At 35.2% G+C, this 16310-nt stretch overlaps 1 protein-coding gene across 1 annotated transcript in view; it reads left to right on the top strand.

The window, feature by feature from the left end:
* Positions 1 to 16310, top strand: part of SLC9C1 (solute carrier family 9 member C1) — an 86168-nt gene that overhangs the window by 28517 nt on the left and 41341 nt on the right. Inside the window, exons 11-15 of the mRNA XM_033134737.1 lie at positions 2682 to 2763; positions 4831 to 4994; positions 7260 to 7385; positions 9931 to 10025; positions 12552 to 12671. Of these exons, the coding sequence (XP_032990628.1) occupies positions 2682 to 2763; positions 4831 to 4994; positions 7260 to 7385; positions 9931 to 10025; positions 12552 to 12671 (587 nt within the window). The remainder of the gene's footprint in view (positions 1 to 2681; positions 2764 to 4830; positions 4995 to 7259; positions 7386 to 9930; positions 10026 to 12551; positions 12672 to 16310) is intronic.

The raw sequence follows: 16310 nt of genomic DNA, 5'->3' as shown, positions 1-16310 counted from the left end.
TTTTTAAAAATGTACATAAGAGATGAAGACATGCATGATTTCTGTGGAAAAAAAATGAAACTGATAAAAGAACCAAAGAGAAATTCTATAATTCAAAAATATAATATCTGAAATGAAGATTTTCCTTTATGTGCTTAATAATAGATTGAACGGCAGAAGCAAGGGGAAAATAAACAATCCTAAATGAATATGTTTCAAACAAGAGTAGGGAATTATGTGAAGCAAAAACTTGGAACTAAAAGGAGAAATAAGCATATTTTAGTTCGTGACTTTAATACTCCTCCCTGTAATTTGTTCAACAAATTATAGACCGTCTAGACAGGAAATCAGCAAGGATATGGAAGAACTGAGCAACATCGTCATCCAATAGGGTGTGTTATTTATGGAATCATATCAATCGATGCTGAAAAAACAGTTAACAAAGTCCAATACCTATTCATGGTAAAATCTCTTAAAAAATATAAATAGAAGAACACTTCCTAAAGTCGATAAAGAACATCTACAAATATATCTACAGATAACATTGTAATTATTAGTGAGACACTGCTTTCTCCGTAACATTGGGAGTAATACAACAATATCTACTCTTACTCCTCTTATTGAACATCATGATGAAAGTTCTAGCCTGTTCCATAAAACAAGAAAAAAAGTGCATTAAAAATGCATGAATATTGAAAAGAGAGAAATGAAACTATCCTTATTTGCAGATGGTATCATTAACTATATAGAAATCCCAAGGATCTTCAAAAAAGAAACATGAGAAGGAGGAGGAGGAAGAGGGGAAGGTGGAGGAGGAGGAAGAAGAGAAGGAAGAAGAAGAAGGAGAAGAAGAAAGAGAAGGAGAGGAGGAAGAAGAAGAAGAAATGAATAAGTGAGTTCAGCAAGATCTCAGGATACAAATTAAATATAAAAAGATTAAATGTATTTCTATATACTGGCATAATGCAAGGAAACAAATATTAAAGAAACAACATGAGTACTATGTACAGTGTTCAAGAAAATAATGCAAGGGAACTAAAATAACAAAAATAAAGAAATATGTATATATATATATATATATATATATATATATAACTGATTTGAGGTGGATCATAGACTTAAATATAAAATCAAAAACTCTGAAAAGTTTTAAGAAAGGAAAAAATTGTATTAAAATTGTAATACTTAATATATACCAATAACAAAAGAGGAATACAAGGCATGTGTATACATTTTTTGGCACCCCCAGCATGTATATATATATATATATATATATATATATATATATATATATATATACACACACACACACACACACACACACACACACACACATATATCTCTGAAAATGCACTTCTATCTATAGAATACATTTTTCAAAATTTCTACAATTTTATAATAAAAAGAAAAACAACACAATTTTTGAAGTAGACAAAAGAGATGGACACACAATTTATAATAAAAAGAAAAACAACACAATTTTTGAAGTAGACAAAAGAGATGGACATATACTTCAAAAAGAAAGATGTGTATCACTAAACAAACTTAAAATGCTCAACCTCATTACTCTAGGGGAATACAAATTAAAACTAGAATGATAAACATAGTATTCAATTTATATGAAGGTTTTAAAACTGGCAATTCTTATCTCTAGAAATAGAAATTAGAACAGTTGTTGCCTCTCATGGGGTAAAGGATTGATTGGGAAAGGGCACTAGAGAAATTTGGGGGTAGGGGGTATGAGAATATTCTACATCATGATAGGATTAAGGGTGATATGGGTGTATGCACTGTCAAAACTTATCAAACGACGGAGTATATTTCAATGTATATAGATTATACTTTGTTTTTTGCGTTGTTGTTTTTTTTTCTAGTTACCAATGCTTGGGTTGCACATGTAAAGAATTAAATCAGAATATTCAGTGGGAGTATCCTGAGCACCAATATTTTAAAGTATCCCAGGTGATTTTCATGTACAACCTTGAGAGTCTCTGGTGTGGTTTCATGCGATGTCCCTAATCTTATATCTGTGACCAAAGAAAACAGGATTGGCTAAGGGTTTAACATAAGCTTTAGAAGTCAGAATTCCAAAAATCAACAGAAGTGTGGAGTCTCATGTTGGAAAGTTTTGCTCCACTCATCTATGGAGACCAACTTGGGATATAAGAGAAAGAAAACAAGTGGCACCAAAGACATTAATTGCTCCTCCTTGCTGACAATGAAGGGATGCCAGAGAGACAAAGTATGAGGTGGAGCAAACATATCAAGGCCTCTGAGTTGTTCTCTTTCCCCAGGTGAGGAGAATTGTCTGATACAGGTGTACAGGTATTGTTGAATAGAGAACTGGCTATGCACATGGAGGTGGGTATAGTAGATAAGAGCTGATAAAATATAGGCATATTTCCAAGGCCCACGAAATGCAGCAATGGAATTTAAAGACAAGTATTTTTTTCCGATGACTATATATATTTACTTGTCAAACCATGTGTCCTGGTTTCTGGTTTGGTTTCAAAAGCATGGATGACATATATGCAGGATGATAGAGATGCCCCAGAGTATTTTCATCACGTCTGACATCCAAATTCTCCCCACCTTGAGCATCTATTGACATAGCACATCCTAGCTTAATTTACATTGGTAAGTACAGAAGATATTATATGAAATTGCCTTGAATACTTACTTAGTGCTTTTTTCAATTCTAGGTATTATTTCATGGAGTGTCAGTGTGCATACTTACCCTGATGGTCAATAGAATTATTTTGCCAATGGCAGTTAATAAACTAGGTAAGCCCCACTAATTACTATTCTGCATGAATAGAAAAAATATTCTAAATATGCTAAATATTACTAGAAATTAAGAAAGAAGCTATATAAATACAAATTGATGATGTCTAATTGAAGAAAAAATTGGGTCTCTAAGTAAAGTCATATGAATGGTTTAAACCAATAAACTTGTTTATTTAAAAAGATTGCTTATTTATATCCGTCCAGTTTAAGTAAAATAATATAATGAATGTATTCAGTTATTTGACAAACTTTTATTAAGAGCCTCCTATGTGCCAGGCACTATTTTAAATGACAGTGATGCATTATGAAGACAAACAACATTTCTGAGTTGATGGAGCTTACATTAGAGAGAGGTAAAACAGTAAATGAGTCAAATAAGGTAATATCAGAGAGGCATGTGTGCATCAAAGTAAACAAATCACATTTAAATAAGATAGAAAACACAACAGGTGGTAGATTACTGAAGAAACTATAAGTGAAATTTATTTTTTTTAATTAAAGTTTATTGGGGGTGACAATTGTTAGTAAAGTTACATAAATTTCAGGTGTACAATTCTGTATTACATCATCTATAAATCCCATTGTGTGTTCACCACCCAGAGTCAGTTCTCCTTCCATCACCATATATTTGAAAATTTATTAAGTTCACTTACAAAGGAGAGTAGAAGCAGAAATAGCAGTTTTAGGAGGTCATTTGCATAATGCAATATGCCTTTTTTAATCCCCTACTTTTTAACAATTGAGAAATTTATATCTAAAGTTCTTACTCAAGGTCACACAGCTAGGTAATGGCAGTTACAGAACTAGAAACAAATTGCCCTGAGGCTTTTAATCCATTATATTCTTAACTGCTCTATCACCCTTTCTATTACATGCAGAGTTTTCACTCTAATGGCATTTTTTTATCAAGCTGAAATTTCATCTTCATGGATAATATTGCACTATCCAATCTCCCTCTCTCCTTCATATTTGTAACAAAATCGTTTTTCCTTTTCTTTTTCTAATTCTGAGCCTTAGCATAGTAAAATAAGAACAGATTAAAGGGATAAAGTTTTGCAAAAGTATCATATGTTTTACTTAGTAGGTAAATAAACCTAAAATTCTTATTGTGGAACATCTGATTACTTGCATGGAGAGCAGTGAAACATTTGTTCATGGGACATTATTGCTTTTTAAAGAAGCTTCTCTGGCTCAAAACAAGGAATTTGCATCTGATAATAAGAGTCCTTCAAACCTTAATGAGGTCTGGAGGTATATATCTGGAAATAAATACATATATTTTATATACATGATGTTACGTACAGGTAGGATATACATATGTGCATATACTGTGTGTGTATGTGTATTATCTGTATATATCTGTATCTATATCTATACCTATATGAGATAAATAGGCACAGCAGATATATTTGCACTACAAAGGCCTGAAAAACACACAGGCAGTGGTGTACGTTCCAGTCCAAATCTGAAAGCATGTCCCAGCTTGAAGACCATCAGGCAGAGAGTGAATTTTCTTCGCTCAGCCCTTTGTTCTATTCTGGTCTCCAACAGATTGGATGAGGCTTGCCCGCATTGAGGAAGACAATCTGCCTTACTCAGTCTACCAACTTAAATGTCATTATCATCTAGAAATACCTTCACAGACACACTCAAAATAATATTTAACCAAATATCCGGGCACTCTATGCACAGTCAAGTTGACACATAAAATTAGTCATCATACCTCTCTTACTCTGTTCCTCATCGATCGAACTGGGAAGAGAGACTTACCTCAAAAGGTGGTCAAAATGATCAAAAGACTTAATACAAAGTGCTGAGATGTGCTTGCTCAGCACTCGATAAATATTAGCTATGATTATTATTATTATTATTACTTACCTTGGCTTTTGTGAGTAGCATGAAAGTAGAAAATTTTGAAATTATTGGTGTTCCTATTATTAAACAATTTATGCTGAGTCTTTAACTCTAAAAAAATACTTAGTACAATAAGAAAAAAAGGAACCTTTATAATTAAGATCAAAATGGTGTTGTTCTTACTATTTCAAAATGTGTTTTGTATCAAAGGACTTCATGACATCACAACAAAATATAAATCACTTTGTTATACATTTCAACACTTTCAAGAGATAACCAAGTCTGCAGCCTCTGCACTCAAATTTGATAAAGATCTTGCTAATGCAGATTGGAGCATGGTTGAGAAAGCAATTATACTTCAAAACCCATATACAGTAAGTAATATCTTTTGTTTATTCCTTCAAAGCAGATATGATTGGCCTTGAATAAATATAAATGTTATAAATATTAATTCACAATTTTTAATACTTACAATTGACAGAGAAATTGTATTGGTAACTACTTATTTACCACAATAGTAAGGAGGGGATTTTAGGGAATTTTGTGATCATTGTGGGGCAAAGTAGAAGTGACAACTTCTTTGAGTATATAGAATATATATGTAGTAAATTCAAAAGGAGCAGTGTATTGGAGCTACCTTTAAAAGACATCATGAAAAGAGGATAATGACTAGTTTTTTTGTTTTGTTTTGTTTTGTTTGTACTAGATTGAGGGTGGACAGGCTCCTTTGTTCAGCATTCATTTAGGCTATTATATGACAAAGACTTTCTAGGTCCTAGCTTATGATTAATATTACTTTTAATATAAAATAGAATTTAAAGCCAGCATCATATGTTTAGATGTGGGTGAGATGTCACCCTCTGCTTCTGAGATATGCTTTAGAATCTCTGCAATCAGATTTATTCATTTAAGAGTATGTATTAGGTTGGTGCAAAAGTAATTCTGGTTTTTGCAATTTTTAACCTTTTAAACCACAATTACTTTTGCACCAACCTAATAACGCATCAGTCAGTCATGGTTGCTATAAGAAGAAATTGTTCTGGGAAGAAGTTGTTCTGGGATCTTCTCAATGCTACAGCTGTTTTGCTATTTCCTATGTCACGTCCAGTTTTCACTGCAATGTTTTTCTGCATCATATAATATGAGGGGCCAACTTCCAGGAGTGCTGATGTAAGATAATTAATACCTATAAAATTGAATTCTCCCAAATCCATTTCATACCCATAAAGCAATGCTTGAAGCTCAAGAGTGGGGCCCTGAAGTAAGCCTTCTGCCTGAAGGAATACTGCCAGAATTTCTAAATGAGACAAATAAAAGTCAAATCCAGGGATTTTTTTTTTTTTATACTAACTCCCAGTATCTGATTGTGGCCTTTTGCTAACCTGGCTGAATCAAAATCATCTGGAAAGTTTATTAAAAATATGGATTGATTTCCTAGCCTTACCCAGGAGATTTTGATGCAGGTGTTCTGAAGAGGGTCCCAGGAATATGTATTTTTAATCCATTTACTCAGCTGCTTCTAATGCAAAGTCAAGGATGAGGCTACCACTCTGGTACTTGATCTGTTTCAGAAGGCAGATGATTAATAACTGCTCTCCTTTTTTTGATGTAGACATGAGGGATAGCATTGTACTATGTGTGGGGACAGAGCCAGAAGAGCAGTTTCCAGGCTCTTGGCCTCACGTGGAAAGGTGCTGGCTCAGCTGTAACTAGTTGGCCATCAGCTGTAACCGGTTAGCGATTAGCCACTAGTATAACTGCTGTAGCTATGCTGGCAAGGGGACTATGCTGGCAAGAGAAGCGGATTGTGGATCGTGTGACTCTTGCTTCCTGTGTGTCACCCAACCGCCAGCGAGACTATAGTAGTATGAACCCCCTATCCGTGGCTCCACTGGTGCTCCTGTTTGGCCTCGCCATACTCTGTGTCCACCCACCGAGAGCAGGAGTGGGACGAGAGACACTGCATGACACTATGGATAGAGCACTAGCCTTGGACTCAAAAAATCTTGGTTCATATCCTAGCTTTGTCACTTAATAAATAGTTTTGTGATCTTGAGCAAATCTTTTATTTTCTTTAAGCTTCAACTTTTTTCATCTGTAAAATAGGGTTATCCATATTCGAATCTTCTAATGCCATGTTCACTTTCTATTTTGTCTTCAGTGACTAGTTTAAAGCAGTGGTTGTCAAACATTAGCTGCAGCAAAGTCGTGGAATGTGTTTGTAAAAACACCGATTGCTGCCTCATTCTCCAGAGTTTCTCATTCAAGAGGTCTGTGGAGGGATCTGAGAATGTAGGTTTCTAACAATTCTCAGGTGTTGCTGATGCTCCTGGGGAACAGCGCTTTCAGAACCACTGGTTTAAAGTGTGACCACATATGTGGTGGATTTTATAAACTGTTAACAGTGCCATGTAAAGGTAAATATATGCTGTAACTCCTTCCTCCTGAAACTGGCAATTATTTTAGATTCTAGATAACTGTGCCAATGTTGAGGAAACTCTTCAGAACGTTCTTCTGAATCTAGCAAATGTTCTATAATTTTCCAATCCAAACTGCTACATGAATTGGTCGAGGTTTATGCTAAACAATATGTTAATATTCATATACATTTCTTTTGGTTTGATTTGTGTTTTCCTTAGTTGAGCCAAGAAGAAACAACAGAACATCAAAAGGTGAACTGTCCAAACTGTAATAAGGAAATAGATGAGACCCTTAATATTGAAGCAATGGACCTGGCCAACAGGCGTCTCTTGTCGGCACAAATAGTTAGTACTTTATTTTATACTTTTAAATTATTTTTCAAAAATTATACTGAAAACTTTCTCTTTTGTTGAAGATATTTTGATTTATTAATCTGCATAGCTTAATAGATTGTTTACAAAGGCAAAGGGAAGTTTGGCATTGTCTTAGGAATCTGCTTGACTGCGAAAAAGGAAAGAAAAAAATAAAAGGGAAAGAAAAGAGAAAGAACTCCCCAAATTAGCTTAAGTGAAAAGTGTTTAATTATGAGAAACTGGGAATTTCACAGATCCCGATGACAGGAATTACAGCTGAACTTAACCTTCAGATGTGTTATGCAGTCAGTTCCATGACACTGCCCATCTCTGGGTCCAAGCCAGTTTTGCTTAAAAGGATACTACCACTTCATTAATAACTGCAGGTGGAAGGTGGTAGGTTTCTCTGTAAAATGTTGGGTAAAAATTAAAGAAGTTCTGTAACACCGCAGCATGTAAGACTCTGTAGGAAATTGCAATAGCCTAATAAACATTTTCTATAGGATAGGATCTTGACTAGTTGCCATGACTCATCCTCTCAAAATGATCGTGTTGGGCCTTCCTCATTGTATATGGAATGGTCATGCATGTCTCAACTATTCCAACCATACAGGATTCCAAGCATTCTACTTTCTGAGTCCAACTTGGGAAATGGAAGGTCTATAGTCTATAGGGTATGATTGTTCTCTCTTCAGCAGTAGTCCTGGCAGACAAGTTGAGCCTCAAAGGCAGCATTCCTGAGGACCTAAATAACTTCCATATGCAATTGAGGTAATACTCTGAAGGATAAACTTATGCCCAAATGGTGCTTTGTTCCAGTAGTAGATTTTATGAGATCATGTCTTTGAGTCACTTCCTGATTTTTAATTTATTTCATGAAGTAAAATCAATGTAGGAGACTCCGTTTGAGTTTCGCTCTCATTATTAACATGATATGTGACTCAGGACTTATTCTTTTTAGTCTTTATTCTCCCTATCTGTAGAAGAGAAAATTTATGCTAACCGAATAACGTCTTATATGTTTTCCACTTGTGATCTTCCACGGTTTTGCAATATACACTCCATGTACCTTTTTAGTTTCTTGCCTTAAATGTTTGTTTTCTACTATTATATCTTTGTTGATTTTTTGCCATGAGTGGTTCTTGATCAGGAAATTCTGTTTTTCCGTAGTAGGTTAGATTTCTTGGCTCTGTTCTCTAGATGTTCATCTTGCCTTCTTCATTATAGACATAGTTTCATGTTTACCTTGGTTTGTTAATTTGGTTTCTCAAATCTCAATTCTAATATTAATATTAATCAGTCTATTACAGTTTTTCAAAGGTTTGAGAGGGTTTATTTAAATCTTAGCCAGTTCTTGTTAACTGGAGCAACATCTTCTCTACTATTCTTCGTTAGAAGAAGAAGCACATCATGGCAAGACAGAGTATAGGAGAGGAAGCATACCACATGGGAGAAAGGGGAGACAGGCTTTATATTCAGAGAGAACTGAGTTTCTAATGAGATCTTGGGAAAACTACTTGACTCCCTGAGCCTCAGCTTTCTCATCTATAAAATACTGTTTAGAATACCTTCCTCATAAACTTATTGCAAAAATTAAATAATTTTAGGTAAAACACACCTGTATATACATAGTTAGATCAGTTAACTCAATAGTATAGTAGAGAACTCAATAAATGGCAGTTATTTTTAGGAATCAACCATTTTCTAAATTCTTCTTACCTTTTGGTGTGAATGATAATTTATGAATTAACATGTTTCTAGTAACTAACTTCCTGGTCATTTATGTTGCTAAGCCTGTATCTCTTTCTAGTATTCCCCAAGAGTCAAACCATGTTTAAATATATATAAATTATTGTGCAGACAGAATGTCTTCCATAACACCCAGGAATCTTTAGTTATATCATATATTCCAATTTTGGAAGTTGGTCTGTACAATGATTCTCAACAGTGTTCAGCACACTGAAGCCAGGGGCAGTATCAGACAGTGGTTTCTCCAGCATGAAACGTAGTGCCTGAAGCAGAATGGGCTCCCAATATATGGACTGAATGAATGAATAACTGTGTTCTGCACAACAGTAGCTTTGATTTAATACTAACAATAGATTGAAGATAACAGCATTCTGTTGTCAAACTATCTGAAAAATGGCATTAAATAAAAATATAAAGCAGGATCTTTCACTGTAGGATTTCTCAGAGCCTTAATATTCTAATATGCATATGAACTTTTAAAATGGGAGTATAGCTTACAGCAGTTCCATGCTTATTTGGCCACAGAACTGCAGTTATTTTTGAAAATGTAATTAATATCTGGCAGAATCCTAGTTTCCTACAGAATCAGTTGGGTTTTACCCAAAGCTCAGACCTACTCTCTTCATTGATCTCATGGTCTAGACTCATAGAGAGATTCTTTTTATAAAGATACTAGAATATTTGGGCATTTTGACTTCTTTTTAACAGATTATTTTTCCATAAAGGAAATAATAAGTTGCCATTGTTATTCATGCTATACAATGATTTTACTTAACATTTCTTTTAGGCAAGTTATCAGAGACAATACAGATATGAGACTCTATCCCAGAGCGCAGTCCAGATGCTGGTAGGTGCAGCAGGAAGCTTTGGTGACAAGGGAGAGTAAGTATATTATCAAGAGAAAGCTTCCACCCTCCTAAGCCACTGCATTTAGGAAATTGTGCGAATTATTTTTCTTGCTTATGTCTGGTAATTTGGGATCACCCAGTGTTATCTATGCAAGCCACTGTCTGCTCTACACCCACCATCAGGCCAAATCATCTACTTTCAGTTTTCCTAACTTGCTCTACTCATTTACACTTCTGTGTGTTTGAACAAGTTGCTCCTTCTGACTGAGATGTTCTTGCCTTTCTTCTTTTGTCCCTCAAAGCTAAGCTGTGGTAAACTGCTTTTACTTTTTCTTCTTTTTTTAGACTACTAGAGTTACTCACTGAGGTCAAGGCTTCCTTAATCCTTCCAGGCACATTTTCCCAAAACACAGCCTCCCTTAGTACTTAGCATACACTTGTAATGACTTCTTTAGATGTAAGTCTCCACAGAAAGCAGTGAGCTCCTCAAAGTCAAGGAATTAAGGAGCACTCTCAGATCATCCCCTATGGAAGAATGAAATATACAAAGCCTGGACATACCTTCTTGTTCTGGTTCACACCCCTGGTAAAAAGGACACCAAAATTCCCTCCTCAAATGATCCTAAATTCATTTCTAGGGTCTTCTGGGATCTTTTCCCCTAGGCCATCATTTCACAAGCAAACTGGGCTTTCAATGTACACACCCCAAATCCTAAGAGGTGTGTCAGCCTGGTGTCCACTCACATGTACTGCTTGTGGTTCAGTGAGAGGTAAAGCCATGTGTAGGAAGAGAAGCAGCCAGACACTTGAGCATGTCCTCATTACAGTTTGAGTACAGATTATCAGAGTCTAAGAGTTTTAATTTCAACCCTAGCCATGCAAATCATTATGACATTGTATTTGTCAAGAGAGGAAGATAAAATATCCTATTTAAAATGTTGGTTTCTTGATTAACAACATTTAAATATTTCATGTATGATGCAAGGGGCTCCATTTGCCCTCTTGCTCCAGGCCCTTCAAATGTTTAGGTGTTAGGGGAGTTAGGAAAGAGGGCTGGGCAAACAAGATCACTTTAAAACAGTATGACGTGTACTTTAGAGAAGACAGACACAGTGTGCAGTGGAAGCTTTTAAAAGAATGAATAAATGACATGTGGAAAAGCATTATCACTGCATTTTCCAAGAGAGGTTAATGTAAAAAAACAGTACAGAGCAATTCAGCCCATTGCCTTCATTTTTCCTCTTTTCACGATATCACAGAATTTTAGGATTCATGGAACTTGTGAAAAGATCATATCTTAGCTTAGAAATTAATTCCTTCAAGAAGGTTTCCTGATTCCCCAAGACTATATTAAATGCACTCCTTTGTGCGTCCATCATGTCCTCTTATTTATTATTTCTGCAGCAACACTTACTACACTTTACCGAAATTGCTATTGGCATGTTTTACTCCACTAGTCTGCGGGATCCTCGAGGGCAGAAACCAGTATTTGTTTATGTTTTATCCCCAGCACTTAGCAAGCATAATAGGTTTTGAGAAATATTTTTTAAATTAGGACCGAATCAAGTCATATATGCATTCATGATTTTCTATGTAATTACTACATTGTTACATTGAATCACAGAGAATTCATTCTTTTCAATTATATCAGTTTCCCTCTAGCAGCGAAATTGCCCAAATTTCAGAATGAGAACATTATTATAATCAATAGGAAACACAGGATTCACTTTTGAACTTAAGTCACCAATGACCTTCCACTAAGCCACTTTTTAATTAAGGTAGAGCCTAAGACCCAAGGACAGACTTCTATCCTTCTGATGAAGACAATGAAAGAATCTAGTCAGCAGCATGTAAGTTCCTCATAAAATCAAGGGACTTGGCTTAGCAAGACCAAATCACAGTACACAGATCTGAGCTGTCTCAAAAGAAAATCCAGCAGAAACCTACAGACAACTTGGGACAAGTGCCACCAAAATGTCTTTTAGGGTTTTATTATCATCAACTTGTCCAAGCTATTAATTCTTATGCTACCATTTGTGTTTTCCCCCATCAATTCCCTGACTACTTGCCGTGAAGGTGAAAGAAAAGAGATAGAAAGATATTTGAGATGGTCTGGATGTTTCATATATAATTTCTCATTTGATTATCTCAGGCTGATGTAAGTATTTTTACTTCCATTTTACAGAACAAACAGGTTAGTGAGGTAATTGGTTCATTACCGCACCAGATAATGGGGGGTCCAATGTGAAAACCCAGATGTATTTGAATCCCAAATATTTGATTATGGTATGCTTTTTTCCCCCAAACTTTGACATCTCTGCTCTTTCAAATCAGGTATCTCCAATTTTTTATACTCTCTGTTTAATGAGTGAGCAGAGAATAACTTCATAATTATATATCTACTTGTATCTACAACTTTGTGACTTTAATCTATGCCCATGAATATGTATCATTCCCAGTCGTCACTGGGCAAAATAGTCTTCCTGCTTTTGGACAATACTGAAATAAACCTATCCCCCAAATCTTAAAACATGTTTAAAGATTTCTTTCTTGTTTTTAGATGTATGAGTCCTGAGACTATAAAGAATTATTCTGAAAGCAAAAAAGTTCTTAGCTTTATTAGAAAAGTATTGCTTAATTGGGTGTATAACACTAAAAAGGAAAAAGGGGTCCCATCAAGGTAAGTGCGTTTGAACTTTACTAGAAATGCTATTGTATTCAGTTGAAACTCTTTTTATATTTTAAAATTTATATTCTGAATACTTTCCAAAATATTTTGATGCAGTTTACAGCTAAATTACTTATATACATTAAAAAGTTACTTAAAGAGAAAAAAAAGATAACTGTTTTTGAGTAAATTTCACATAACAAGATTAACCATTGGCCATTTTTAAGTGTTTATTCAGTGTTGTTTAGTACTTACACAATGTTGGACAACCATCACCTCCTTCAAATTTCACATTTCCATCACCCCTGTACCCATTAAGCAGTCACTCTTCATTTCCCCTTCCCCCCCAGCACCTGGATGACACTAGTCTGCTTTCTGTCTCTATGAATTTACCTATTCTGAATGTTTCACATAAATACAATCATACACTACCATGTTTCCCCAAAGATAAGACCTAGTCGGGCCATCAGCTCTAATGCGTCTTTTGGAGCAAAAAATTAATATAATACCTGGTCTTGTTTATTATAGTATAGTAATATATAATATAGTAATATAGTAATATTTACTATAATATAGTAATATTTACTATATTATAGTAATATAATATTATAGTAAAATAAGACCAGGTATTATATTATATTACATTGCATTGCATTGCATTGCATTGCATTACATTACATTACATTACATTACATTACATTACATTACATTATATTATATTATATTATATTATATTATATTAAAGACCGGGTCTTACATTATAGTAAAATAAGACCGGGTCTTATATTAATTTTTGCTCCAAAAGACGCATTAGAGCTGATGGTCCGGCTAGGTCTTATTTACGGGGAAACGCGGTATTTGGTGTCTTTTACTCAATATAATGTTTTCATTCACATTGTAGCATGTATCAATACTTTATTTCTTATTACCCTGAGTAATAGTCCATTGTATGACTATACCATATTTTGTTTCCCATTCATCAATTGATGGACATTTGGGTTGTTTTCACCTTTTGCCTATTGTGAACAGTGTTGCTATGAACATTTGTGTACAAGTATGTGTTTGAATACCTGTTTTCCATCTTTTGGGTATACACTTAGGAGTGAAATTGCTGGATCATACTATAATTTTATTTAATTTCTTGAGAAACCATCATATTGTTTTCCACAACTGCTAGACAATTTTGGAATCAGGAAGTGTGAGTCCATCAACTTTATTTTTCAAGATTGGTGTAACTATTTGGGGTCACTTGCAATTTTATATTAAATTTTTAATTGGCTTGTCTATTTCTGGGGGGAATATCATTAAGATTTTCATAGGGATAGTATTGAATTTGTAGATTGCTTTGGGCAGTATTCCCATCTTAACAATATTGAACCTTCCAATTTATAAACATGGGACATCTTTTCATTTACCAAGATCTTCTTTAGTGTCTTTCAGGAATGTCTTATAGTTTTCAGTGTGCAAGTCTTCAGTTAAATTTAATCCTAAGTATTTTTTCTTTTTGATGCTATTGCCAATTAATTTTTTTCTTAATTTCATTTTTGGATTGTTCATTCCTCGTGTATAGAAATACAACTGATTTTTGTATATTGATCTTGTGTCCTGAAGCTTTGATGAATTCAATTCTTAGTTCTCATTGCTTTTTGTGAATTTTGTAGGATTTTCTGTATTTAAGATCATGTTATCTATGAATAGAGATAAGTTTACTTTTTCCTTTCCAATTTGGATGCCTTGTATTTCTTTTCTTTGGTTGAAGAGGAGGAAATATACACCCCTCTTCTCAATAGGAATATCAAAGTTTGTGTCTCTATCTTTAATCCACTACACTCAATAAATACCAAAAGGATATTTTTGTATTCTAGTTATTTTAAAGCCTTTATTACTAAATTAAGCTATGCTTTCTGAGTAATTATTTCTGTTGAAGTATCTTAAGGAAACAGAAATTTGAAAAACTAAAACTGACAACCAATATATCCTTAAGACTATCTCCAAAATGCCATCATCTCAAAGTGGGAATACATATTCTAGATCCACATGCTTGCTTTAGAATGCCCATCTCCATTATTTATTAGCTGAATGAGCTTTTCAGATCTCAGTTTCCTCATTTGAAAAATGGGTTTAATAATATCTGTGTCATATTCTGGAGCATAACTGATATATGTAAAGCATCTGTGAAAGTAACTGACATATAGTAGGTATTAAAATATGCTAGTTGGGTTCTCCTCTGCCCACCTCATGGGATTTTATAAAGATTACATAGTGTGTGTAGAAACACTTAGTTCAGGGACTAACACGGGGCAAGCACTTAACAAATGTTAGCATTCACTACTAAGTGCTGAATAATATTCTATTGAAAATTGAGTTCTCTGGTCAATGGATGAAGTCACTATGAAAGATCAACAAACACACAGAAAAACAAATAACCATGAAAAAAGTCAGCAGAAATAACATCCCTAAAATTTCAGTTGTTAGAATTATTCAGTATGGACTATGTGATAAGTATTACAGAAATGTTGAAATTAATAAGTGATGGAATCACAGACATGAACAAGTCCAATAACCACAATAAACTAAATAGAAAAAAAATGGAAAACTATATACAATTCTTCAAATTAAAAAAAAATCAAATTATTCAGAATTGAACAAAATATCAATATGGATTTCTGGTGAAGATGGCAACGTAGGTAAATGCTGTGCTTGCCTCCAATAACAACCACATCAAAATTATAAATAAACTACAGGAAAATGATCATTGAGAATCACCTGAAATCTAGCTGACCCGAAGCTCTACAACTAAGGACATACAGAAGAAGCCACCTCAAGATTGGTTGGTGGGGCAGAGACACAGAACAGGCTAGTCCCACACCCACGTGTAACCATTAAAAATTGGGAGGGACATCTTAGCTGTAGAGGCACCCCTCAGAGGAGCAAAGGATCCCAGTCTCACACCAGGTTCCCCAGCCCAGGGTTCCCGTGCTAGGGAAAGAAGTCCCCATAACTTCTGGCTGTGAAAACCTGCAGAGATTCTGGCTGAGTGAGATGGAAGGTGGCTGGAGTCCCAGGCATTGATCTTAAAGGGCCCACACATGGACACACTCTCTGATGGACTGTCTCACTCTGAGCTCCAACACTGGAACAGCAGCTCAAAAGGCATCGGGGAAAAATGGGGCAAAATTGAGATGTCTGGCATTAGGGCAAGTGCTAGAGGAGCAGCTTTTTCTCACACAGAGGAGCTGTTGGAAGCCATTGTTTCCTTGTTGAGCCCTCCCCACTCCAAGTGCACAGACGCAGGCAGCCACCATATCGGATTCTCCATCAATCTAGCTAACACTGATCATTCATCCCACCCTGGTGATTCCCTGAGACCCCGCTCCTCCCACGCAATTGCGGACCCACTCAAGCAGCTTTCAGTGGCTTTTCTATACAAACAGCTGTCTTGGCTCATGCTACACATTTTCCTAAAATCTCTCAAAGGTTCACAAAACCCAAAAAGCAGCATCTGGCCTCAACGTGTTCCATACCTCTGGCTGAACAGCCCTAAGTCTGGAACTAGTGAGAGCAGGCCTCAGTTCATGGCTTGGGCTCTTTAGGCACCTCCAAACCCAGTGCAGGTGGCAGCCATCCAGCCATCTGCAAAGCATCTGCAGA

The sequence above is a fragment of the Rhinolophus ferrumequinum genome, chromosome 2 (assembly GCF_004115265.2).
Source record: "Rhinolophus ferrumequinum isolate MPI-CBG mRhiFer1 chromosome 2, mRhiFer1_v1.p, whole genome shotgun sequence".
NCBI classification, from domain to species: domain Eukaryota; kingdom Metazoa; phylum Chordata; class Mammalia; order Chiroptera; family Rhinolophidae; genus Rhinolophus; species Rhinolophus ferrumequinum.
This window is presented reverse-complemented; position numbering and strand designations above follow the sequence as displayed.